This window comes from Trachinotus anak, unplaced genomic scaffold (genome assembly GCF_046630095.1).
Source record: "Trachinotus anak isolate AG129_WGS33_773 ecotype Australia unplaced genomic scaffold, CSIRO_AGI_Tana_v1 ptg000031l, whole genome shotgun sequence".
Taxonomy (NCBI): Eukaryota; Metazoa; Chordata; class Actinopteri; order Carangiformes; family Carangidae; genus Trachinotus; species Trachinotus anak.
The window spans coordinates 7471152-7499128 of NW_027273882.1; the positions used below are offsets into that span (position 1 = coordinate 7471152).

Sequence of the window (27977 nt, forward strand, 5' to 3'; positions counted from 1 at the left end):
TCGTTTCTTTCATGTGACTCACTTTGATGCTGTATCTTCTGTTATCTGTAACTTTTTGAAGATTTCATGTAAATCTGTTAACTCCTTCTGTGTAAAGCTCTTTAAGGAAATAATCACAAATGTATTCAAGACTTTTCCAAACCCATGTAGCAACACACACACACACACACACACACACACACACACACACAATCCCAGCTGTATTCACAACTTCCCGATGGCACACAACATGAATAAAAAGCTAAGGCAACAGAAGTGCTCTTGCATCTAAGGTTGCTTTTAATGCTGAAAAATTTCATCCACTCCACATCGAAGAGACACAACAAGCACTGAACTACGTATGTGACTCGTGAGCCGGAAATCAACTCTCTGAAAACTGTTTTCTTTTCCAGACGTGGATCGTTAACTTACAAATAACAGCAACTTCCTCTATGTTATTATATTTTTGTCTTCCTCTACACAGCTTGAAAGCATAAAAAATAACGATGCAAGAGCGAAACAGTATCTTCTGCACAGATTCTCCAGGAACGAAGAACATCTATGAAAACATAACTTAACGGGCCACTTTCATGAATGAGTCATAAAACAGTAAATTACAAAGGCAGCGGAAAAACTCCAGCATATTTACAGTTCATGTTTTATTCAATACAAATTTAAAGGTGTGTTTGATGTGTGTGGTTAATGGAGGGAGTTAAGGACCGTTTCAGACATATCGAAGTGAAACCAGCAGCGTACAATCAGGTTTGGCCCCGCCCACAACCCGCTCAGCCTGGGAGTGGTGGGGCGAGGAGGAGGAGGAGGAGGGTGGGGTCATTTCAGGGGCTGATGGGTAGGTTTGGCGGCCGGCCCATCGACCCAGAAGTCTCTTCGATCTCGGGCTCCTCAGGGGAGCCGGGCGGAGCCTCGACCTGGTCGGGCTCCTCCTTGTCCAGTTCTTGTTGAGCTTGAATCTTCAGGATCAGCTCCTTGATCTCCTCGCGCTTCGTCTTCATCCGCTGCTGAGGAAACCACTCCGACAGGTTCACCGGCAGATGAAAACTGGGAATTGGATTCTGCACGGAAACATGAAAAAAAAGTGATTATTAACACTTGATTTTAACTCGTTGAGTTTCCATTTTCTGATTTTTATTCCATTCCATCCTTGTCTTTAAATATTTCCATAGCATCCAGGTTACATGAAGAAATGAAGCCTCACCTCGAAGAAGCTCTCCACATACTGCAGGATGTAAACTCCACAGTCGCTGAAGTTATCCTGCTGAGGCACACGTGGGCTGGAGCCCCTCATCACGTCCTTCCCGAAGCTCCGCTGTGTCCCTTTACGCACCTCCCACTCCACTTCCAGGTACCTAAAACAAACGCACACATTTGTTTTCTTCTGATAACCAAACTAGTTATTATCCAGTCAGCTGGAGCTTGAGGAGTTTTCAAAAAGACTAATGACAGTTTGTCTTGTTCATGACGATGATCTTTGTTCTGTCTGTGTTGCTGTTAGAAAACTCTACTCACACTTTATCCCCTAAAAAACAAGCTGACTAAAGACTGAACCATGAAACAGTTAAAGGATCATACCTTTAAATTCTTTTCATATATTTTTTTAAAGTTATGACACGAAACCTCAGACTTGCAACCTGATTCATCTGGGACAGGTTTTGTCCCAGATTGTTGTCATATTGACACTGAAGTGCACAAATTACACAGCTGATCTCAGGCCAGTTGTTCTGTTTACAACAGAATTTCACTATCACGATATTAGAAGAAAATCACGTGCAGCAGTTTTTAAAGAGAAGATGAGCTTCTACGTATCAAACAGAGGAGCAGGTGTAAACAGCACGGAGTGATTTACAGGAGCCTCGAGGAGCAGCGTGCTCACAGTAACATCAGTAACCACAGGCTGCAGCCGAGCTCTCAGGATATTTTTAAACTGCTTTTACCTCAGTGCGGCTCTGAGACACCATCTCACCTCCTCCTGCTGCACCAGCGCTCCCTCCACCGGAGGCTTTGTGTTTATTTTCTGTGTCTTTGATGCTTCTCATTATGTAACTCATCTCCTTTTCAATCCCTGTGTCCCCTATTTCATCAATATTATAATTCTGCCTCCGGTTTCCCATTCGCTCTCACTGGATGCTGCTCTTTGTCTCAGACTTGTTTCCATTATTCCCGACAATAAGTGCATCTAGTTTTTTGGCTGCAAGAAAATCCAGAATGTTTGACAACCATGGTAACGTCAGGGCTTTTTGTCTCAGATGTAAAATCAGTCTGGGACAAAAGTCCTGGAGTCTGCACTGGCCCTTAGTCGCCTTTATTTTTGTCGCCGTGAGTGACGACAGATCCTCATCTGTCTGCAGGTCAGTGCAGGTTCAGCAGCAGGAACTCACTCTCTCAGAGTTTTCACCACAGTCGACCTGGCCGGACCGCGCAGGGAGTCCATGATGAGAATACAAGGCCTGAAGAGAGACACGACAGTTAACTGTTACTGACAGGACACCAGGACGCCCTGAACAACACGTTTAGACACAGTTTTAAACTTGTTCAGTGGGTTAAATTTGGGAAATGTTCTGCATCATCTGTAAAAGTAACTAAAAGAAAACAAAACCCTGAGGTGAAATTTGTGTAATACAGAAAACATCTAATTCAAAGTACATTCACACTGTCAGAGCGGAGAGATTCAACAGTGTTTGCTGGCATCATACATCAACCTGCTGAGGTGAGAACACTCTCACTCCCTCTACCTCCCAGTAACTGCAACATCAATCCACACAAACAGAGCAGCAGCGCCTCCTGCAGGCGAGGAGTCGCAGGAGCGTCCACTCACTGTTTGCAGAGGTTTGGTTTGGAGGCCAAGGCAGACGCGTCAGAGCTGAGTGTGTCTTCAGCCAGAGCCCCGTCCTCGCTGCACTCGTCCTGAACACAGCAGTCAAATCACACTTAGTTCTTTCATGTTTTCATGTAGAAGCTTCCTGATGAAGGACAGATGAGAGAGAGCAGGCAGGCGGGACATAAAAGAAATGAATTACAGCCCAGTACCTGACAGGAGCTTTGGTCATCAGAGAAGGTGAAGGTGTCGTCGTCTCCTTTTCTTGAACTGTAGCAAACACTGATTCTGTGCAACTCGCCTGGAGAAAAAACATCATTAACAACATTAATGTGCTGCACATAAAACACTTTCACTGTTGTTTTCTGTTCCGTGTTTATCAGGGTCTCAGAGTTTTGAACGTCAGTTTTCAGACAGTTCATTACTTCCATTAAAACCAGACGGACTCTCCTGAGATGAGCAGCGTGAAATCACAAACACACGTTTGAACTTCAAACTTTGATGATGAGAAGCTGCTTCACTCTGATCACTGCAGCGAGGAAACATCTCACAGCTTTTCCTTCTGCTGGAACAGTCTCATTCAGTCATTTGTTTCTTTTCATTTTTCTTTTTAATCAAGACAGGAACTGTTTCAAAAGCTTCTCTGATGGTGCAGGTCTGGAAACTCTAAGGCAGCGGTCGGCAACTGGCCCGCCAACAGTAAAGTAGGACTATTTTGATAATCTTTTTTTTTCTTTGCATTCTAAACTTACAATATGAAACTAACAGTGCCACATTTAGCTATAAGTCCAAAGAGAGACACAATGCTTTATTTCAAGTTATTGTGAGCTTTTATTCTGAAAAGTTCTAACAGGAAGTTCCAACGGTTCGGTTGCTTGCTCTGGAATAGCAGACGTATCATGTGTGAAAAAACGACAGCGGTTCAGTAAATCAGTCAAACCTGTAACATGTGACTGAGCCACAGAGACACGTGAACAGTAACAAAACAAATTCCAGTTTCATTTTTATCAAAAATGTCTTAAATCAGCCTTTGATTATGTTCCTGTCTCCATCTAACGGACTCGAGAAAACTGGCCTAACTTACAGACCTTGTGTCACTGTCTTCACCTCGTCTGTTAGTATGAAAATAACCCTACACGCTGGTCCTTTAAATAAAAGCAGCAACATTTTAAATTAAAGTCTGGAGTCTGACCTGAGCCTGAGTAAATCATATCACCAGATGTCAGACGGTGACTCACTCGTGTATTGTTGCTCGCTGTCGGCCTGGCTGTTGCCGGACGTCATGGAGGCACTGGAAGGCTCCGGTCCCCCATCTGTGAAGGCAGAGTTCTCCTTGGCGAGGTCACTGTCGGGCTGACCATCTGCCTCGGGGACGCTGGGGGATGGCTGCTCCGAGGAGCTGTCCAGCCCGTCTTTGTCCGGGGACAGAGGACGACAGTGGTCCGGGATGTTCTCCTCTGATGTGGGATCTGCGGCCGAGGCGGAGGCAGGAAAGGGGCCCTGGTACAGCGGGTTCTGCTCGTACACCGGACCCTGCAGACCCGGGAAGCAGATGACCGCCAGGTACCAGTGAGCTCTGACAAAACAACAGTTAAAACCGGTCACAGTGCTGACGTAATGAGGCTCGATTAAAAATGGAGGACATCGGTCAAGCTCAAGTGACTCACGACTCGTTGATGGGAACAAAAATGAAGTCCTTCTGGAAGAGATCCACATGCCGGGTCCACGTCTTTACCCTGTTGTGCTTCCGTTTCTGGATTCTGGGAAACCAAAGACATTCAGCAGTGAAACATCTGAACGTGACTGAACGTCCTCTGATGATGCGGTCGGACACTCACGGCAGGTTGGCGGTGTCTGGAACGTTTCTCCGCTCCCTCTGGTTCAGCCTCTTGTAAAAGAAGGAGCTGAACACATGGATCCTTTGTGCATCTTCTTTTTTCAATTTCTCTAAAACTAAATATCTGAAAAACAACAGAGAGGCTCGTTTCAGCAGGAAAGAACAACACACAGATATTTGTATTTTATTGTGTGCAATGTTGTTTTTGTTTGTTATGTGAGGGAAATACTGACTTTAAATAAAAGTCTATGATAACGTCGTTGAGGAATTCTCCATCATTAAGGCAGTGGAGGTCTTCATTAGTGACTGATATGCCACCTTTGGCTGGAGGGGGAGGATACACCATCAGTCTGGAAGACAAACAACAACAACAACAACAACAACAACCTGTTAAATTTCCTCCAGGAATGTCGAGTAAAACCAGCCTGACCTGGTTTTTCTGTCTAACGTCTGTTTTCAGATGGACCAAAGTTTTATATTCTTCTTCACCAGTTAGAAAAAAAATCGACGTGTTTTCTCAGGACAGAAATATTTCCCATGATGCCCAGCTCAGCGACAGACGAGTCACTCACTTGACGATTGGTCCGGAGAAGGTGGGCTGGAGGTCGGTCATGTCCTCGTCTTCCTCTTCAAAGAAAGTGCTGGTCTGCTGGCGGGTGGCCATCCGTGTGCGTACGGGCATCGTGACGGGCGTCACCGCGGCAACCTGCGTGACCTGAGTGACCTTGCTGACCGGGGACACCTGGGAGATTTTGGGAGGGGTTTGCATTGGCTTGGCCTGTTCGTGAGAGGATAACCAGACAGCAGCTTGTGAAGTAAATCAACAGAAAACAGAAACAGAACTAATCCTCAAATCTGAAAAATGCTCAAGATCATTTTTATTTTTCTCACAAATTTGGTCAAAATGAAAAAAAGATGCTGGAAAAGTTTGAACCTTAGTTTTCCACATAAAAACAATCCAGTTCAGAGCCACTTTTACATGTGAAATTCATATAAAAATCCAGCCTCTGTCTCCATAATAAACCTCCTGGTAACTATGACAGCAGGGTTTTCTTTCCCTGAAACTTGTCTCCTCAGGCGCTGATTTCTTTAGGGCATTGCTTCAACCAAACGCCTCCAACTGACCAGTTTTAAGATCACAACAACTCAATCATTTTTTAATCAAATACCTTAAAAATGATCAGTTGTATTCTGCAGTGGTATTTTTTAGTTTTAAAGCTGATTTTATAATAAAACTGAAATTAACTGTAAAAAATGCAAAAGAAATTGAGCATCAGAGCATCAACAGTGTTGTTGATCAGTAAAACTGTAAAGATTAGTTGATAAATCAATCACGTAATCATCAAACACAAAAGCCCAACAAATGTCTCCGGACGTCACCCGGAGCCTGATCAGTCCACCTGACTCCACCTGACTCCACCCACCTTCTCCTGCTTCTGCTTGGTGGCCTTGTTGTAGTTGACCAGTCGGATGTTGGCCTCTTCAAAGGGCAGCTTGGCCGGGAAGTTGCTGAGGTTGTTGGTCCTGCCGATCTCTCCCAGGATGTCCTCCAGGATCATCTGCTCCTTCATCGCCAGGCCGTTCTCGAAGATCAGGACGATGTACTTCTCGTCCGACTCTGATGGCGCGGAAGAAGGGAACGCAGAGTTTAAGTTAAGACACAGGTCTGCAGCAGCTCTGGACATTTTATCATGAGATGGATTCAATTTAAAATTCAGTTCACTTTTTATCTTTTATTTTACTCAACAATAACCTTTAACCACTAAGTGACACCAGCTGCATCCTGTTGGCTTTGATTATCTGACAGGAGTCTCCTGAGGCAGGTTCACATCCCTCGTCTACAACAGGTTTTATATCCAAACACAATAACTTTCTTATATAATTACTGGGTTACAGCCAGTATCAGTCATTAGTACTAATTTTGCAATAACATAAACACAGCTGGTGGTCAGACCTCTGCTGACCAGGGGCTAAATAGTTGGAGCTATGTTTGTGTCATCAGTACATTTCATCACATGCATCATAACAGTTTTCATAAATACACTGAAGATGACAATCACCAACTCATCAAGTCAGAATATTATTATACTTAATGTTTCCTAAACTAAGAGCTCACAGAGCTGCCAGACAGAGTTTCACTCTCTAACCATCCATTCATCTTCATTCTGCTCATGACGAATGAAGGTGAAACAGTTGAATTGGTAATTATGATTTCTTCATTTATAGTCAGACAAAATCTCAGTGTTGATGAGAAAACAATCGTGGATCATTAGTCTGTATTGTTCCGTCTCTTTTAGTTTGTCACGTTCTGTTGAACTGAACTGTGGCACCGCAAAGAAATAATTCATCCTCAGATTACAGCGTTTTCAACAACGCAATTATTACTGGCTTTTATTATTTACACACTTCTGAAGAAAACTGGCTTTTGAAGGGTCATAAGAAACATCACAGTATTTTCAGGTACACAGACGAGTGGATGTGTACTTGCAGTACGTTTGTGTGTATACGTGTGTACTCACGGTCCCCGGCGCAGTCGTACCACTCCCCCCCCTTCTCCTCGGACATGTTGAGCTGCGTGCGCAGGCGGTTGCACTCCTCTGGAGTCGTCTGGAAGAACAAGACGGGAAGCTTTCGGACGCTGCACCACTCGCAGCTGATCAGCTCCGGCGCCCGCAGGCAGACCTTCTCTACGCTGTCGCGCTCCGGGCCTGACAGCAAACACACAACAGGTGTGAGTCAGCCATGTTTTTAAAGCGCACTGAGGAGGGTGGAGGCTCCTTCAGTCCTTCACAAATGATTTAGGCCTTAAATATAATAAAACTGTGTGATAAACTAAACTTACTATGGTTTGTTTTTGTGCCATTTTGCAAAATAAGTTACAAAAAAGATTAAAGGTCCCATATTTTAACTTCTCCAGTGTTTTATCTGAAGTGTTGATCTCCATCAGAAGATATATTTGTGGTTTCAAGAACAAAAAACCATCTCAGTGTAGTTTTACATCTCCTCTCTCAGGCTTCTCTCTGGAGCTCTAGTAACAACAGGTCAGTCAACCAATCAGAAGAGAGGATCTGAGCCTCTGCTTTGTTGTGACATCACAAGGTCCCAGAAGTCCTGATGGCTGGTTTTAAGGCTCAGTTTCTGAATTCAGGCTGTGTGCATTTCTCTCTGGACTGAGGCTTTGATACTTTCACAGTATTAATATAGAACCTAGACCTGCTTTATAATCACAAACACATGGACATCTACCTTTAGACTGTGTGGAACTTTAAATGCACAGTGTAACTGCATGAGAAGAATAAAATTCTTACATAGACTCTAATAAAACTTGATTCCAACATTTTAAGTGTCAGTATGTTGACAGATTAAACAGATTATTGTCTCTCTGCAGATAAATACAGTCGTGCACAAATATGTTTTCATGCTGACTAAAGACCAAGCATTTTTGTAAATGGTATGTGACACCAAAATGAGCAACTAGTAACAAAAAGTAAACAAAAAGTCTGTAGATGAATCAGTTTGGTTTAAAACGATATGATTAGGAGTCATATGCTGGTGCGTGTCTTCTTTTTCTTGCTGGTATTTCACTGTTTGTGCAGCTTTTCTACACAAACACGACTAATCTCTCCTGCCCAGCACAAACAGGAAACTGCACAGCTGCGTCTTTCTCAAACAGCAGACGGCGGCAGCAACAGCGGTGCCATCGCACTCCGCTGATGTCTCATCCAGCAGCTCGGCACACTGAGCTTTATTTACAGAGTTCATTACTGCCGGTTCATACCTTCAGTTTCCAGCTGGATGTGGTCGATGGAAAACTGAGGAGAGAAACAACAAAACAACCATTTAATTATTTTTTTAATTTACAGTCTTTTTTTTTTTTTAGTTATTTTCTCTTTAATATGCCCAAGGCGATGGAAGAGGCCTTTATTTACCTCAATTAAAGATCAATTCAGGGCTTGAATTTCTAATTATTATTAGAAATAAGCCTATATGATCAGTATCTTTGTATTATAAGTTTCATATTTGTTGATTTTATGTTATACAGAAGTCTTGTTTGTCAGGTTAATGCGCTTTCACTGCTGTTTACAGATGATAAAAACTCAGCACTTCCATCAGTTTCACATTAAAAGCCCTCTGGCAGTTCAGATAACATAATCCCTTCACTTCCCTGCAAGGCTTTAATTGTGAAACTGTGCAGAGCAGTGAGTCTGGGTTATGAACTGACCAAATCTTTACTGCTTTCATTTTCAGCCATGAACATGCAGGTATTACTTTAGACGTGGTGATAGTTCAAGTAGAGAATTCATGATATAAAAATCATATTTGTGTCCAGTACAATACGCACACAGACCTGGACACTGGATGTTTTCTACACTTTGTGAAACAAACAAAGAAAAAAATCGTACACTGCAGTTTCTGAGCTTGTAGAAATTATTAATATGATTTTTTTAAATTTCTGCTAAAGACTTGTTAAAATTTGTATATAATGCAACTAATTTAATTTACATATTGTGTAGAAAACCATTAAAACAGGAGCTTTGGTTTTGTGTCAGTGCAGAACTTCCTACACATGCTGAATCATACAGTATACTGAATGTAAAAGGCTGTTAATCCAGTTCCATAATTTCCAGGTGACTGTGTTATTGTCACAAGTGGCTAAAAGTGCTGCAGGGTCTGGAGGCTGCATTTCAAAATAAGAGTAACAAAGTACTCACGACAACAGGCTTCGTCACCATCCTACGTAGAGTTCCCACTCTTACGCTCCGACACTCCAGGATGATGCTGTCGCACTTGCTCGACATGAATTTGGGTTTCTTTGTCCTCGGTGAAAACTGCTCAGGCGGTTGGTTTCCAAACTACAAAATTAGAAAGGAAAAAAAAGGAAAACATATGTGACTTCTGGGAGAGTATGAGAGGGCGTGTGGTTCGTTCGTTTCACTTCACTGAAAAATCAAATCTAGTTTATTCCTGAGGAAAGGCAGAAAATGATTCTCCTCTTTAGTGGCTCAGTGGTGATGGATGAATGAGTCAGAGTTTCCATTTCCAGGGAGCTCACTACCACCAAAGAGACTTTGAGTACAAGTCTGCATTAAATATATTAAACTTTACATAATTAAATGTGTCTTTGATTAGAAGGAAATGCCTGAGGACTCTGAAGCAGCAACTTCTGGGCTGAAAACTGAAGCATCAACAGTGAAGATCTAAACAGGATCTCTAATGACCACTAGAGTCCCACCTGATCCTTCATCCGAGCTCTCCGCGGTATCGTGATCTTCATGTTGACGTCCTCGAAGAACTCGGTATTTATCTCCTCCTGATCCGCGGCGCTCTTCACGGCCGCCTCCACTCTGCCTCCGGAGGGCGCCGGTGAGGAGTGGGCGGAGTCCGCGGGGCGAGGGGAGACGCTGTCCAGCCTGTTGACGCTTCCCGTGCTGGCGTTGTCGGCCTCCTCCTCGTCGTCGCTGGACAGGACGACTGAGGAGAGAAGAGCACAGAGGGTCACAGAGGTTTGCACTGGTGACGGCGTCCAGTCGTCCGTTTTCACCTGGACCCAGAACACTCTGATGTGCTTCAGCTGCTTCTCAGAAAACTCATCTCAAAGAAATGATTGAAAGTTACAAAGATAAGACACTGAACACGATGCTGATACAGTGTCAGTGTGCTAGTGTTGGCAGCCAGACAAAGGAAACATTTTGACTGATAAAGAAAACAGAACAACACACTGGGCAAAGCTTGAATAATCAGCTCAACCATCTGAGCGTGACGTCCCGTCATCGGCTGACACAAGCTGTCGCCGCATCATCTGTCACTGTTTGTATTTTGATGCAGATTTCAGGACAGAAATGTTAATTAATTAACTGGATAAACAAACACAGGCCTTTAGGCTTCAGATAAAAATAACTTTGAACATTTTTATTAATAACGTCCAGCAGCACTGGCTGTGGGCAAGATGATGATATAAACAATCAATGGATGTAAATGTGTCAGATGTTTTCAGACCATTTACACTGTGATAGTAAAACTTCAGCATCTGCTGCTGGTTTAGACAACGTTATAAATCAATGATCAAGACTGGCTTAATGCAATACTGGATTTTTAGGACTTTTGCATCACTTGCTAGTTTTTTTCCTATATAACATATATTATATATATTCCTTACTCACTTAGTAAATGGCTATAATTCACAGAGGGGTCTAAGTAACTTCACTTCAAGCCTTTAAGTGCAGAAACATCCTGATTTTTCGTGTCTTTTTTGCTGATGAAGCTTTTATCCATCCGGAAACACGACATCTCCCTGATGCACTGATGAGGTTTCAGTTCTTTACTGGACCTATTCATCCACTGAGGTCGTTTACTTTTATTGCTGTATCTGGTATTAGTCCTTGAAAGTGGACTGAGAGATGAGACTGAATAGAAAAGCCTTGCGATGAGCAGTAGAGAGTCTGATGAGGAACTGTCACAACATCTTCACAGTCCGGTCTCTGCTCTCTGTAGCAATTTACAGAGTCATGAGCTGACGAGACGCCTTTGACAGTGATGTTTGTTTTCATTTAGCTGAACACAGGAGCTCCCACTGCTTTACCCTGCACGCTTCAGTGCTGAGACTGAGGAGAAATCTGAGTGAGGTGTCACATGAGCTGAGGGAAACTTTGACTTCATCTTTAAATTCCTGAACATTTGAGCCACTACATGACATTTTACATCATGAGCAGCAACAGAAAATGAAAAGATATTTTAACCTTCTTAAAAGAAACCCTCACAGCCGTCAGCCTGACTGCAGCCATCAGAGTCAGACAGCTGAAAACAGTCCACAGCATCCTGAGCTGAACTCCACAAAAACTGGTGCCAGGGGCCAAACACCACACAGACACACAAACGCTGCTACAGATCTGTCAGTAGTGTTTTAACTCACTGCCTCATGTCTAATGTGTCATGGCAGTTTGTTATTGCTGCAATTTTTTTTAGATACTTACAACTTAATACTGATTTATCCACAGTGCTGGTTTAGTGTGTATTCACATATTAAAGGATCCCTGTGGAGTTTTCCTTTAAAACAATATTTATGCATCGATTCTCACCAAAACATATTATTTCCTCAAAAAAAAAAAAAAAGATTTGAAAAGCTTTTGTTAATGTTTTTAATTTGGCAAAATGTTTCATTGTTGGGTTAAGGAACTAATTTTACTCTTTTGTGCTGCAGATCCAGATTTCAAAACCTTTTCTTTGCATTTAAAAAAAATCTTCCACGTGAATCAAACACAGTGGTTCTCAAACTTTTTCTCATCACTGTAAACTGACACAGATCAGACCGTTGACGCCCATCTGATGAAATCTTTGCTTTTAAATGTTTTATCACAGAAAGTGTTTGAGACTCACGACCAAAACAGTCACACATTCTGCGATGTGTTCTGTATGAATGGAATTACAGTGAAAATAAATGACTCCCCGGAGCCCAGTTTGAACCACTGATCTAATGAACGAGTTCTTTGCTTTTTTCTAGATGTAAACTTTTGACACTTTGACTCAACCACTGACATTTTAAATGATCATGACATGTTTGATCTCATGTTTGAGCTCGTTGTTGTGCATGAAATAAAAGCTCTCATTACCAAAGGAAACATCTTGTTTCACAGTCTGCATCAATATTTTAGGGGGGGTCACTTGTGATGAAGACGTATTAAAGACGTTTTAAAGGGCCAGCAGAGGATTTCTCCGTCTTTACTCACTGGGGTCGTTGAGCTCGTGCTGCTGGGCCGCCGCCCTCTTTCCTTTGGGGGGGTTCCTGGCTCCGCAGCAGCTCGACGTCCCGGCTAAGAGAGGGGACCTGCCGTTGTTCAGGGGCAGCAGGGTTCCTCTGGTGCTCGTGATTCGTATCGGCAGGGTCTCCCCGCGGGGCGCCCTCATGGTGGTGGCGGGTTTGTAGAAGTTCTGCTGCAGGCTGTTTGGTCCGGGGGAGGGCTGTGATCTGATGGGGGGCCGGGGGGTCGGGGACGACAGGGTGGCCTGCTGACAGGGCAGCAGCGCTGTGATGTTCCCACAGTTCTGACACTTGCTGCTGTCCTCGCTGGGCTTGTTGCACTTCACGCACACGGACTGAAACATGGTCGGCCGGGGAGGCTGCCGGAGAGAAACACTTGTAGTCGTGTTTGTTTTAAGTCTCATATTCTCTGTTTTAGCTCCATTTTGGTCTCAACCAGCTCCTGAGAAACACATCTGGCTACATGCTAAGTGTCTGCTAACTGAAAAGAGAGCTGAGCAAAATGTGCCATAAAACCAAAACTAGGAGCTAAAAGAGGCTAAAAGAAGTGGATAAATAACTTATTGCTTCTATACTCCTTGTTTGGTTTGTGTAAGATGTTTATTTTCTCATTGCTGTTGAAAACTTTGGTTATTGTTAAAAATCAATAATAAAGTTTGTGTTTAATCTGCTACTGCTTCACTTCTAGAGACAAAAATACGGTTTGTGGTTTTCCTGCTGACGACACACAGGAGGACAGTTTTTAATTATTTCCCATACATTTATCTGACTGTGGAAGAAGCTGCAGTAACAACCCCCCTGTTGTGTGATAATGCTCCTCATTCACACTGACTCTCCGTTTCCAAACTGGCTGATCGGAGCACCGAACAGCTGAATATGAAGCAGTACGACACATCAGATACACACTGGGTGCCCGTGCCTGTGTCTGTGGTGGCAGCTGCAGCGTCGGAGGACGTGAGGACACAGTGATGAGGGAGGATGACGGACAGACACAGCACAAGTCTGGACCCACTCAGAGGCTGCACCAAACCCATAAAACCTCTTATCTCAGGATGGAAATATGGAGGCTGGAGGATGTCCAGTCTCTGGTGAGTCTCAGTCATGACTGTGTATCATCTTTTCTCTACATCTGTGACCTGTGTAATAATTCATGTAGATTTATTCTGAAATGCTTCCTTCATATTCAGTGAGATATATATGAGGCTCTTAATGTGAAAACCAGCAGATAATTTAATTACCTCAAACTCACTGTCACTCATAGTCAGCACCTTTACAGTCGTACTGTTTATCTGAATGTGTTTATTATGGTCTGTGTTTCTCCTTCTCTACAGGAACTGGTGTGAATTTAATCTATTATATCTTTTCGACAATCACTTTTTTTGAAATCATGAATTGTGATTTAATTTCATGAAGATTTTCTCACTGTATTTGTTTATTGTTTGTTGTTGGTTTTATTGTTTTCTATACAAATAGCTGGTAAAATATACTCACTTCTTCCTTAAAAGGTTCATCATGTAAACATATTACAATAAGTACAAAGCTGTAGATTAGCCTCTGAAAAAACTGTGGCGCTGCACGACCTCACTGACAAACTATCGTCGTGGCAACCAGACGGCATCAAATCGAACCAAAAGAGAAAAGTGGTGGATTCTCAGATGGAGCACGAGTGCAGTCTGCAATCATACGTATGATTTCTGGGTAATGGAGTCCTAAGCTCTGCTGAGTGGGCGGAGTTTCTCTCACCTCTGTTGCTTTGACCTGTGAAGGAAAACTACAGCAGCCCTCCAGCCCTTTCCTCTTCTGCTGGACGCGACGTTTGATGTTCAGGTTCTCCTCTTCTGAAAAGTCAAGTCGAGAAAGTGCAACAATTTAAAAGGATGAATATTTATGCTTATGTAACTTTACATTTCTCTCTCTCTCTCTCACACACACACACACACACACACACACAAAGACAGATGCTTGTAACTGCTGAATTCTTCCAAAACACAAACATTGCCTGCTGGAGCTCACTGGTTGGATGCAGTTCCTCAGTCGGTCATTTTTTTTATTTTGAAAAACGTCTTAATTTACCCAGAATTCATTGCACCACAGTCTACCTTAAGATAGTCAAGAACTAAACCGCTTTGTGCGATGGATGAGTTCAGATATCAGGGCTCAGGGCCCCAAGATGGGTTTATAGTTGTGCTGAACCGGTCGACTGCAGGACGTGAAACAGGTGTGTAACGAACAAACACAGATCTGGAGCTATTCAACCATCTGACGAGCACGAAGGACACCGACGGCTTTAACCTCCTCTGAAACTATGTGACTGCAAACGTTGTCTCACTTAAATACCGTCACCACGAGCAGCAGAGCTTCAGTAAGGACGAGGACACTGATGTGGTCTCTCTCCGGTTCATTCCAGCCTCATGTTACTCACATGAAATAAAAAAGACAGTGAACAGGCTGATCGTTCTCACATTCAGGGAGTTGTTTCAGTTACAGAGCCTTTATTAGCCGCCCGAGTGTTTCATAAGCTCCACTCCCTCAGCCAGGAGCTTTGAGGATTAATGTGGGAGGCCTGAGATCTCTTCCTCCCCCTCCTCCTCCTCTGGCAGGAGCAGAGAGGAGGTTCAGCCCAGATCTGCAGCCCTGCAGACTCTGCTGGCTGTCACACTCCCCATCACATACACAACCTGCTCATTTTCCACAAATACACAGATACCGATCAGTCCTCATCACACAACACTCTTCTCTCACAGATGCTGCACCAAGGCAAACCACAAGCTCTCTCTCTCTCTCTCTCACACACACACACACACACACACACAGACACAAACACAAACACAAACACACACACACACAAAAATGACCCAGCAGGAGGAACATGGTGTACCCACTGAAACACAACACCAGCCATCTTCCTGTAATCACCACCATCCCCCTCTCTTCAGAAACAGTTTGAGAAAGATCCTGAGTGGTGTGTCTGGTGATTGGTGGGCAGTACCTGGGATCTCTGGACAGGTGAGGACGATGCTGTCCACTTCCACAGCCTGCTGCGTGGTGGAGAAGTCGTTTCTGCAGGAGGAGAGGTGCAGTGGGGTCAGTGAAGCGGCAGGGAGAGGAGGCAGGTTTGTCAGGTGATGCTAAGATACTGGAAACACTCCAAGGACCTTTCAATGACTTTCAAGGTTTCAGGTTTTGTATTTGGTGCTATAAAATGATTTCTTGTCAAGATTTAAAGTAAAACATGTCTGATTGTTTATGCATTTTTTTAAAGGGCCTGAATGTACAACAGCTGCAGACTTTCCCCAGATCTAAAACACACCAGGTGGCTGCTGTTGTGTGTTAACAACCTGACAACAAGTGGAATAAAATTTAATCAATTTATAGATTAGCTGATCAATAGAAATTTAATCTGAACTAAATATTGATTATTTACATCTTACTTCTCTGAAACAAAAAAAACACAACCTGAAGATGTCACAGTGGAAGTGACAGTATTCTGTACTATTCCTTGTGTAAACAAACACAATCTTAACTTTTTTTAAAAACGTTGTAATATTTTCTGATGTCAAGGAATGTGGTGATGATTTCATGCCACCACTGCTCGATATTTAACTCTGTATTAAACTAGTTCTACACGGTGACAACAGAAAATGAGCTTCTGATGCCTGCACAATGAAATAATGATGCCCATCTGTGAAGAATGATAAGATACTATGATGTGTTGGTGGGGTTTTATTTATGATAATATTTCTGAAGTGCTTTATAGTAGCCTCAGCTCTGCTTTTCAGACACATTTTACCACAGTTCGACAGTTCTTGGTTTGGTGCATTAGCCCTCAGCCCTCCAGGGTTTTTCTCACTATTTTCTGATGTTTTTTAGTCAGAAATCTTCAAATAATCAAGAGTTGAATCAAAAATTGTTAGATATGGGACTAAAGCTCAAAGGGAAACAAGATATTCAAGCATTTGATCCAACTGTCGTCATCTTTTGTTATGAGATTCAGCAAACTGGGTTTTTGATGTACACAAACCTAATCTCAACATATATCTGGGTCAAAGATGATCCACCGGATGGATACGAGGTGACAGAGGTGACCTGCACCGAGCTACAGAGCCTGTATTTCATCACAGCAGGAAAAAACCAGAGCATCTGTTCACTTCAGAGCCGGGGCCAGATAATTATCAGCCAGAGGAGAGCGACAAGTTAAAGGTCCAAACGTCTCACTGCTGCCTGAAGGTCACGCTGTTTCACTCACATTCAGTGTTTTTCTACGGATGACGACAGGAAACTAGAATTTCACTCTGTAGTGGAACTTGTTCTCTGTTCATAATAATAAACCTTTGAATTCATCTTTGATCTTGAACAATCAAGAGTAATAATTAGCTGCAGCTCGTTACAAATAACAGACATTCCCTTAGAAATCACAGCAAACTACAATTAGTTTCAGGTTGTGTGAAGTCTTGAGTTATGGGTAAGAAGTATTTTGTGTGCTCACAGTGACCTTTGACCTTTGACTGCCAAAATTTAATCAGTTCATCTTTGAATCCCAGTGAACGTTTGTGCCAAATGTGAAGAGATTCCCTTGAGGAGTTCCTGAGAGATCGTGCTCACAAGGCCAAAACCGTGTTTTGTGAGGTCACCGTGACCTTTGACCTTTAACAAATCTTAAGTGAATGTTTGTGCTAAAAGTTCCCTCAAGGTGATATTGAGAATGGGGCCGACGTACAGACGGACAACCCGCAAACAAAGAGGCCCCGGGCCCCTGATAAGTTTCCTCAGAATCACAGAACCCAGTGATGAGTGTCTCTACATGCAAGAGAACTGCTAATGCAGCTACTTCTAAATGTGCCTGTGGGCTCTAGTTGTAGCCTCCAGCTAAATAACTGAAACCATGGCAACGTTATATTTCCTGTTTACATCCGCCCATTATGTAGCCACAAAAATTAGAGCGTGAAAATCCTCTAAATAGAATTAAGAAGCTGAAGAGCAGCAAAGTGGGAAAAGAGAAAATCAATCTTTTTTTTCTCTCAGGCTGAAAAACCAAAAACCAGCAGGACCCAGCTGAAGCGGGGGGATTCACCCTGTCTCACCTTTGGACTGGTTTCCTTATTGCCGAGGGCATTTGTGCGTGCTGAAAGTGCCGCCCTTGTAAAACGATTCCCTGTGAAGGTGCGGGGCTGATGATGAAATAGTTGGTGGTTCTGTTGGGCATGGGGGAGGACGTTGCTACTGTGAGAGGGACCTCGCTGCAGGAGAGGAGGAGAACGGTCAGTCACAACACTGCCACGTAAAACCACACACTTCAACCTGACGAGAAATAAACCCGGTTACTTTTTAAAGAACGGCTCAACAGCTGATAAAAATGTTCATTTAGGTCTTTTTAATTATCAGCTTAACTAGCCGCAGTGGAAAATTCCTGAGTTTGGTCTCTCAGGCTACATAACTGCTCTCTCCTGATTGGTGGAGGTTCTACTTGCAGCCTAATAGGAGAAGCAGAGGCTCTAAAACTACAGAAAACAGAATAAACAAACATTTGTCTGTTTTCTTTTAGAGTCAGTGGGTTCTTAAAAAGACTCCAGTGAACCTCAGTCAAAGTTAATGCAGTAAAGTACAAGTGCTCTTTGTAGTGTTGAAGTAAATATAATATTTAATATCAGGTTTCCATTAATGCAAACTTTTAATTATTGGATTTAATCTTGATAACCAGCTCCATTATAAACACATCATTTATTCAACTGATACAAATAAATATAAGATCACAGGAAATAAGTTTCACACTGACTTGACTTCATGAGCCTGTCTTGTCTGATGATAGAGTCAGTTTATTATAATTTGGTTACGTGGGGAAAACTAACAGGCCTCAGGTGAATCTGGGTTCCTCTCACACTAATCTGTGACGTGCCAGTAGAAAAGCAGCCCCACAGATTTCACTTCCCGACCGGCTTCAGAGCAGCGAGACAACAGAGCAGCAGCAGCAGAGTTTGTGTAAACAGTACATACTGTACCTGAGCTTTTTGGGTCCCAGCTTGTTCAGAGGCCTCATGTGATTATTTGGCCGGTTTTCGTACGTTCTCAAGGGCTCAGAGGAAGTGAAGTGCCTGAGGGTGGGAGACTGGAGAGACGACACGCACATTAATACAACGAGGAGGAGGGAGGAGGAAACAAAACTCAGTGCTTACAGTGATGAGCCCAACATGATCACCGCCCCTAAATAATAATCTGAGTGGTGCCAAAACAGGTCCAGCTCACTGAGGCACGGACGCCATGAGACCTCAGGGGATCTGACACCATGACGTTAGCAGCAGATTTAAATTCAGTCGCTGTTTGAGGTTTTATTGTCATGAACTGATGCTTTAGACGAGTGGGAAACTTGAGCTCTGACAGGTCTCATGTTGTATAAAGTCAGATGTTTTTCTTTTTGTTATAAAGCAGGTCTAGGTTTAATATTAATGCAGTGAAAGTATTAAAGTTAGATATACAGCGCCACAGGGTTGATATATTTTTGTTGGCTAACCCAGATGTTAGCGTCACCCTGGTCCCCTCCACAAAAAACCAATGAGATTTTTCCATTGTCTTTTGTTTTGCTGCAGAAAATAAACTCTGTGACAAACAACAGTTTCTGATCCTGACAGGTTTTGTTCAGCAGGATCATCTTCACTAATGACTCCACTTTATAATGTCTGAAGCCTAAATACAATCAGCAGCAGTAAAAAGCTCATGTTAGGCTTGAAACCAAGGACACCACGGTCACATGACTTCACCGTCACCACCACTAACCTTCAGCCTGTAGTCTGATTCAGCTCTGAGCTCTTCTACAGAAGCCTTTCCTCTGACAGAGTTAGTGACAGTTTGTAGAAACACAGCGAGGCTGTAGCGGTGGACTGGTGAGGAGATCGGTTTTCATGTTGGACTGATCACAGATTTTATGTTGTAGAATAAAACATGAAAATCTCTTGAGCTTGTGTAAACACAGACATTATTTCAGTCATCTAATCAAAAGCCCAGAGACTTCAGGACGAGGGGACAGGAAGTGATAAAATGCAACTAATTTCCAGGTCTCAGGACTCAGTCCTGCAGCTCTCTGTCCATCAGGACTTCTGGAACTTTGTGATGTCACAACAAAATAGCCACGCCCCCCGGCACTTCCTGCCTGGACCCAGTGTCCAGACTTGCAGGATTCGATTTCTCTCAGTGTTTCCCTGAAATCTGCTGTATTTTTATGGGATCTCTCAGAAAACAGTCAGGAGGAGTCATCCTCTGCGCCGGAGGAATCCAAAAGTTGTCGAGATTTTTCACTTTGGTCCAAAGTGGAAGACCAACGTGATGTTTTCTCTTACAGAGTTACAAACTCTGTTAACAGACCCCCTGCAGTTTCATCTGTTTGGTTCCACAGTGAATCACCTGTTTCACTGGCAGACACCTTGAACTCACACATATTTACTCAAGAACAACAACAACATCAGCAGCAGCTGAAAACGACTCCCGAGGCGCCCGAGTAGTATTAGCTCACGGCCTGTGGGGTCCTTTGGGTGCCATTGCTCCGCAGCACCAGGCGCCAGCCAGGCTTCGGCATCGTCTGCCAGGCTGATTGGGGAGAGCCGAACGGACCGCTGGGAGTCACCGATACCAGGGGTCAGAGTCAGGAAACAAGGGGGAGAGAAGAGAGGGTGGAGTTCAGGTTTACCTTTTTCTCCTCGGGGGAGGTGGTCTGCTGCCGGTCCATCTCCTCCATGCTCACCACGCTCGCACTGAGAGGAGGAGAAAGAAAGAGTACGATAAGACTCATGTTCACAGTGTGAACAGTTTAACTTCAGTTTGTTATATGTTGTTTACTCTGTGTGTGTGTGTGTGTGTGTGTGTGTGTGTGTGTGTGTGTGTGTGTGTGTGTGTGTGTGTGTGTGTGTATCAGTGAACACGTCTGCACATGAACAGACACACTGGATTATTTCACAGTTTTAGGTCTGAATATGCCAAAAGGTAGAGACGCAACAATTCATCAATTAATCAAATGGATCAATAAAAATTATTCTGATATTTGTTTGATCCTTGAGCCAGTTCTCAAATCTGCTTGTTCCTGCTCCTCCAGTGGGAGGTTTACATCTCTGCTGTGTCGTCTGAAGATGTTTTCGTCCACTCTGGGAAACTGTTTTTTTTTTCTTCCCATTTTCTGACATTTAATAGACAACAACTAATCGATTCATCAAGAAAATAATCTTCAGATTAATCAATAACGAAAATAACTGTTAGTAACAGACATATCGTTAATGAGGATTTATTGTTCCTTCAACAGCCAGACTGAAATGTCAACATGGCTCCTTTTGTCACTTTCATTTCACTGTGGACGTATGTGTTGCCAGATAAAAACAACACCGTCCTCATTACTGTTGGTTCTAATTCATTTTTCCACTGTAAAGTCGCTCTGTGAATATCCGACTCTCCCCTGAAACTTACTGTTGTACGAGTCTTTACAGTTTACAGGTACTTCAGCAAGGAAGCACTGACACTCTAACAAAAACTCATTATGTTCATGGGGGCATTGTTGTGTTTTGTTTTGCCGAATCAATCAGGAACAAGTGATGTATCTGTCTGCGAATGAAAAAACAGCCAAATTACAAGCTGTTATTCTTGAACTCGCTCTTGTTGCCAGTTTTGTGGCCTTTCATCTGACATTATGGATGTAGTTAAGTAGCGAGCTGGCTAAAAGCTCTGATTGGTCGACTGGACAGTTGCTCTGAGCCTCTCTTCTGATTGGCTGTTTTCTAGTGATCCAATAAAAATGTAGCAGATTTCAGGTAAACGCTGTTGTGACATCACAAAGTTCCTGAATACAGGCTGTGTGCATTTCTCTGTGGACTGAGGCTTTGATACTTTCACAGTATTAATATAGAACCTAGACCTGCTTTATAATCACAAACACATGGACATCTCCCTTTATATTATATGGGACCTTTAATAATCAAAGTTATTTATTGAGTGAATGTGAGGATTTGTTTTATTTCCTTGTAAATTGACTGTATTTGGGTTTTAGACTGGTTGGACAAAAGATATTTACAAGACATCAGCTTGAGGGAGATGTTGGGCATTTTTACTATTTTCTAACAATTTACAGACTGAAAGCATTTTAATTAGACTGATTAAAGAGAATCATCATTAGTTGGAGCCCTGCTACCTTTAAAAGAAGATCAAATGTGTTCAAATGTTTTATCTGCTCATGTGAACGAACCTCTTCAGGCCCAATGATCGATTTTCACGAGTGAGCAGATTCCAGTTTGTACAACAGAATAGAGGATTTACATGCAGGCAGTCTTTTATGTGGCTGCATGGATCTGTAGTGCTGCACTAAAGGGCCAGTGTGTATATCACCACAGACAGGAATAGCCTGCTCATCAGCAGAGGTGTCACTGGGGTCTTTTCCTGTGTGTGGGGGGAGAGCTGTGTGGTGGAATAAAGTGATGCAGTGCAGCGCTGGTGGTGCTGAGAACGAGGGCCGGAGAAGTGCTTACTCATGTCTCCTTTCCTCTTCACTGTCACCAGAGAGAGAAAAGCTCCAGTTGTGCTTGTACCCTCCATCTCGCCTGGACTCTGATCTATCCAGGGCTTGAATTGAATGATAAACCAGACTGACATCAGTGCAGGGACACAAGACCAAGACACAGGCATCAGCTGAAATGACCATTTGGATGAAGCCAGGTTTCAGGGCTGATCATTTCAGCTAGATGTTATGAAAAAAAACTGGTGATGATTAGCAATGGGCGACCTTGGCTTCCTTGCTAATTTTGCAAAGATTTAACTGCAGAAGCATCAGTTTGTCTACAAATAACACAAATACACTCATGTCACTGCAGGAAAGTTTCATTCATTCATTACATGCAACTTCTTCTAATGAACATTTACAGTCAGAGCATGTGTGGTGATATTGGCTGGATAAAAACAACATCCCTCTGTAAATAAAGGTTAAAATCATAACACACAATATCAGCACTTGTCACATGAATGTAGCTGCAGGCTTTACACAACTTTCCAGATCTGTGTGAGACTCCTGGAGTTAAAACAGTGAATACGTACGTGGATCGTTCCTGTTCCTCTACATCACATAAAGCTTGACTGGTGCAGATCGTGAGTGTGAGGTACACCTCACCTGTCTACGGCCTCCTGCAAACCCAGCTTTAAGCTCCACCCGCTGCCTACGGGGCTGCTGGGTAACTGAACCCAAGGCCTCTGAGGCCGGAGAGATTTTTGCATCTCTCCTTTTATTTATTCCTCTCAAGAGTCTGCATGGAAATTTAGCTGAAGGTGTGCGCTGATTAAAGCCTGCTGGTGCATTCAGGTGCAGCTGTATTGGAATAATAACTCCCCTCGTGTGTTGTGCAATAAAGAGTCAATTATCTCAATATTTTTTTCCCTCAGTGCTGAAAAATAATCACCCCCATCGTTCCAGCAGAAATCCACAGTTTTCTGCAAGCGATGGCCAAGTGGCGCCTTAATGAGCCAATCAAACCGCAGGAATAAAGCTAATCTCCTTCCACCAGCCGATTGTGGGTCCATATGGAGGAAGTCCGCCCCCTTACAGCGTAAACAAACCCTCACTACAGACCAGACGAGCACCGGAAAACTGGGAATTTAAAGTGTGAGACGAGAGCGGATTCAAAACGTGGAGACGGGGCTTTAACGCAGCAAACAATCAGTTTCTTTTATTTATGTTTTCTTTTCCACAAACTAAGGACAATAACATTATTTTTTTTTAAAAAGCTCTGCCACTGAAAGGTGCCGTAAAATTAAGCTCCCATTTATTGTTTCCTATTTTAAATAATACAAATAATCCTAAAAAGTCAATTTGATGGTTCACTGAGCAGAAACTCATCAGCTGGTGGGACCCTGATAACTTCCACACAGAGCAGGTTCTACAAAAACTGCTTTCATTACATTCATGTTGCACTTTTAAATTAACTGTTCGCTGCATTTCCGTCTTTGTATCATTTAATTCATAATAATAAATATTTCAAAGATACAAAATATAATGATTCCATGATGCGTCAGCAGCTCGTGAAGGAAAAGCAGCTCACTGACAGAAAACAAGGAATTCATTATAAACCTGGGAGAAATGTTTGGTTTGGTGGCAGGAACTTTTAACAGGTTCACCTCGGGTTAGTCGTGTTTCAGGCTGATCACTATCTGCTGTTCACAGAACAGTTTTGTGTCGTGGTTGTCGTCATTTTCCAATTTCAAAGAAGAGAACTTTACATGTTCGACAGTAGAACTGGAGGGGGAGTATCTTCAGTCTGTCCTCAGCTAATCTTCACCCAACATAAAAATATTTAGCAACTATTTTGATGGTGATGTTATCGTATCAGCCTAAAAATTCTTATTTTAGTTTCTCAACTGCAAAGATTTGTTGCTTTTCTTTGTCATATATGACCATAAACTGAAAAACAAGGGATTTGATTTGAGGACGCCATCTGGATCTTTGGTAAATTACACTGATTATTTTTAAACTATTTGACATTTTACAGACAAAACTACTAACGGAGGAAATAACTGGCAGATCAGCTGATAATAAAAATAGTTGTTCGTCTTAGTTTTAATGAAAGAAATTAATAAACCATCCTCCATGATTTGAGTTTGTGTGCTTGCTCGTTCACTCTTAAATCTGTTGTTTTATTTATTGTTGTGTTTGTCCAGAGTTTGATTTCAGTGACTGATTAACACACATCACTGTCCACTTAACTTTTGTTTTCTCACACGTGCAGCTACGTCCTCATGTCTGTCTGAGGAGCTGAAGACAAGCTGATGGTTCAAGGACACTGAGACCAACGCACCAACCAGACGCTACAATTATCCACCATGTTGCTGCTGCACAGACCTTTAACGTCTGCTGGATGTCGGCGTTACTGTTTTACCACAACGCCACTGCCTCCTACTTCCTCCCCAAATCAACTGAAATTTGTGGACATCAAAACAGCAGTCAACAACAAAACACTGGATTCAAATGTGGGAGGATCTCCTTCATTAAACCAGGGAAACAAACCAAGTAGTTGATGCAGTAAATATTACCGGACGTCGGGTGACGTCTTCCACTGTCTCAACAAAACGTCACCTCAGTCCTGCTGCTTTAAACTCCTCCATCACAGTGTTAATGCATGTAATCCATCTGGCTGCAAGCCCAGCAGGTTACAGCCCGTCTAGATTCAGTGCCTGTTATTTCATGCATACATGTGGCTAAAGAGCTGCGTCCTTTTCTTTACCCCAAAAACAAACTTCTGGGCCCGTGTTTTTTTTTCCTCCTGGCCTCCCTGTGCAGCTGCTGCGGTGGATTAGCAGACTCTGAGGAGACGGGACTAAGAGCACAACATTCAGGGGAAAAAGCCGCTGCCTGTTTTTCTTAATGAATTATCCATTTCAGGGGCTTTTAAATGACAAGAACAATAATCTTCAAAAGTTTAAAATCATATACAAGAATATGATCTCCGAGCTCTTCTGCCTCAGCTGGTTTAGTCATCTAGTTCAATCCTGCACAAACCCAAATGAGCCTGTTCTTATCTCCTCCTGTTAATAGACAGAGTCAACCCCGCGCCCTGCTAAGTTCTTGTTTTGCTCCAGCTTCATGAAGTCACAACAAATCCCCCCGAGTATGTTAGTGAGGCGACATTTAGATTCCTCCTGAGCTTTAGCGCGCTCGTTTCTTTTGTCTGCCGAGGGTATAAGGGAGGATTTCCTGCAGGACAAATCCACGATAGAGGATCTGTGACGACAGCTACAACTGCACAGACACGGTTTATCCGAACTGACTGAAGTGAGCGAGGCTTGAGCAGAAAGACAGCTTTGACTTTCACATGATGCTCAAACCCGTACAGCCTCCCGTCGTCCGTAGCTGCTCCCAGCCCTTGGAGGAAATGCAACTCATCTATTTATTAAACATCCAGTTAATCTACCAGAGACACATGATTCCTAATGAAATCCTGGGGCCCCGTCGACCAAATCTGCAACATACAAGCTGCAATTTGCAAAATAAGATCATTTCCTCTTGTTAATTTTGACATTTTTGCCTCAGTTTAGGGGTAAAGACATTTCCAGTGAACCCAAACATTCCCGGTACGAGTCCGACTGGGAACCCTTTGTTGCATCTCTCCCTCATTTCCTGTCGTCTCTGCAGTGTTGCTGTCTAACAAAGACGTTCAATGTCCTTTAAAACAATAATAACTATTAATTCAACAAACTGTAATTCCACACGGTTTGCTTATTAAAACACATTATACATCAAACTAGCAAAACATGCGTGAACAAGCAAAAGCCCTAAGCGACGGGCAGTTGAGAAACATGATCAATATCCATACGACCTCAACATGAGGTCAATATGCTTTTAAAGAAGGCTGGATGTTGAACCTAAAATTAAATTAAACTTGACCTTTAATGTACAGTGGATGAAACTGGTATTGAATGTCTGGTTAATATTCTTTTAGACTATTATTTGTTATTTGTTATTACTGTTGGCTGCTTGAGTTTAGACTGAGAACATTTAAAAATAGTCGACTTTGGCTTCTTTTGTTAAAGAACAATAACGGCTTCATTCTATATTTTCCTTATTGTGAACAAATCCCATGAGGAGACCCAAACTGACGATGTGTTCACCTGACACAGAAAGACTGTGACTTCCCCACTCCGTCTGTGGCTCTCAGCACCAGCCTCATTAGTCCTTACTTATTCACAAATGTGGTTTGTTGTTTTTTGTTTTTTTATTCCCTAAAACAGCTGGACGCTGTTATTCTTAAGCAAACAAACGGGAGGAAATAGTGCTGAGAATGAAAGACGTTTGTTGAGAACTATTTTCAGCTGCAGATTAATCCACGTTTTCTAATGAGTATTTACATTTTAATGCGTCTGTGTGAAGCAACATGTCACCCAGTGCAACGGAGTGGCTCAACGATGTGTTTTAAATAGTTTTTGGAAACAATGGAGCTCTATGGCTCCGAGGAATCAGATATATCAGGCTGTGACACACACACACACACACACACACACACACACACACACACACACACACACACACACAGTACTTGTTAGGAGGAGACATTCAATGCTGGTTTTGGTCTTTTGGTGTTTTAACAGTACTTATGGCCAAGAGGATAAAATATAGACCATCACCAGACTCTTCCTTTGATATTGGAACCTGGTCAGAATAAAAAATAAAAGCAAATGTATTCATAAAACAAAGTTCATGGGATTCGTGGACTATCAGAAAAATATAGAATATCTGCAGCCTTAGGGGTTTTAAAATGATTATATTTCACAATGTAAGGTAGGAATGTAAATCATGATTACTCTCATTGATTAATCTGCCGATTCATCATTTTTTGATGAACTGATTAATTCCTTAGTCGACTGAAATCAATAAAATATTGCTGATGCAATGACATATGACAAAGAAAAGCAGCAAATCTCCACTTTTAAAGGCTGAAATCTGCAAATATTTGGCTTTTTCCATTATTTTTGTTTGAAAAGTGAAAAATGATGAATGGATTATCAGAATCAATCCATTAATTGACTAATTGTTTCAGCTCTGGGGTAAGATATAGGAATTCTTTTGGTGCTTCAGTAGTTTAAAGCAATACCCAGCCTTAAGTCTAAACAGATATTAGTTTGGTCTGTTGTTTTTATTGTGCTTTTTTTAGAAGCATATTGTCTGGACCCTGCTTCTGTTTTTAACGCTGTTCTTGCTTTATTTCTTGAAGCTTCACGGTGTGTGTCCACCGCAGATGCGGACCTGTGTGACAGTGACACCGGGAGCTGCACTGTTTACGACTTTATATTGTTGCTGTTGGACATTAGCCAGCTAATATTTGACGCTAGTGAGATAGCAGGCTAGGTGGAGGGCTGTGCAGCAGTCTGGGTGTCAGGACTAAAAGCACATGCTTTTATGTTCATTATTAGAGAGTTTGTGCATTTTTCTGTGCTGTGTAAACGCTGTGTGGGGGCCAGCAGCCTCGCAGAGACAGGAAGGCCTGTCCCCGCATCCAGCTCCCACATTGCAGAGCCAGCTAACCTCCGAGCTAACGGTGCTAGCTCAGGCTTTGCAAGCCCACATTCAGTTTAAAATCCTCCGATACGTTTCGCACGGACCCCCCCTCTCCACCACCGCCGCCTCGGCCGCTGCCACTCGTCCGTCCCCCCCCTCCCAACCCAAAGATGTGGCGCTGTCAGCGGCCTGGCAGCTCGTTTTAACCCCGGCTGGCTGAGGATGAGCCGAGGAGAACAGCAGCGTCGCGATGCTAACGTTAGCCACCTAGCCGACCGCGCAGCCGCTCCGGAGCCGCACATACTTCGGACCGATTATGTGCAGACATCGGCGGGGAAGCGATCCGCCTCTGCGGGCAGGAATCCGAGGGGCTGCTGTCCGGCCGGAGCAGCGGGGCGGTGTCCCGGCTTACCTTCAAAGAAAAAGCTCCTGTTGTGGGCCATGTTTATTCCATGATCCTGCTCGGATGACAGCGGCGCTCAGCGGAGACCGGAGCGGCAGGTCGGCGGTGAGGAGCTGCGGACTGCGCCGACTCTCCGGGGGAAGCTGGAGGCAGAGAGCCAGCTAATTA

The 27977-nt window shown here is 43.1% G+C and overlaps 1 protein-coding gene across 4 annotated transcripts; it reads right to left on the reverse strand.

The window, feature by feature from the left end:
• Window positions 1-256: 256 nt before the first annotated feature.
• Window positions 257-27977, reverse strand: senp6a (SUMO specific peptidase 6a). Of its 4 annotated transcripts, none has more exons than XM_071467542.1 (23): window positions 27819-27977; window positions 21900-21993; window positions 20081-20144; window positions 18402-18508; window positions 17487-17642; window positions 15395-15465; window positions 14149-14243; window positions 12374-12764; window positions 9883-10121; window positions 9362-9502; window positions 8428-8461; window positions 7169-7357; window positions 6074-6267; window positions 5222-5391; window positions 4883-4999; window positions 4651-4773; window positions 4480-4572; window positions 4051-4388; window positions 3025-3113; window positions 2813-2901; window positions 2376-2444; window positions 1196-1346; window positions 257-1052 (listed from the first exon to the last, which is right to left on the reverse strand). In XM_071467542.1, the coding sequence occupies exons 1-23, from the start codon at window positions 27847-27849 to the stop codon at window positions 816-818; spliced, it is 3282 nt and encodes a 1093-aa protein (XP_071323643.1). In that variant the 5' UTR covers window positions 27850-27977; the 3' UTR covers window positions 257-815. The 4 variants fall into 4 exon arrangements, with proteins under 4 accessions (XP_071323643.1, XP_071323642.1, XP_071323645.1 ...); XM_071467541.1 differs by having other exon boundaries at window positions 5222-5427; XM_071467544.1 differs by lacking the exon at window positions 21900-21993 and having other exon boundaries at window positions 27819-27947.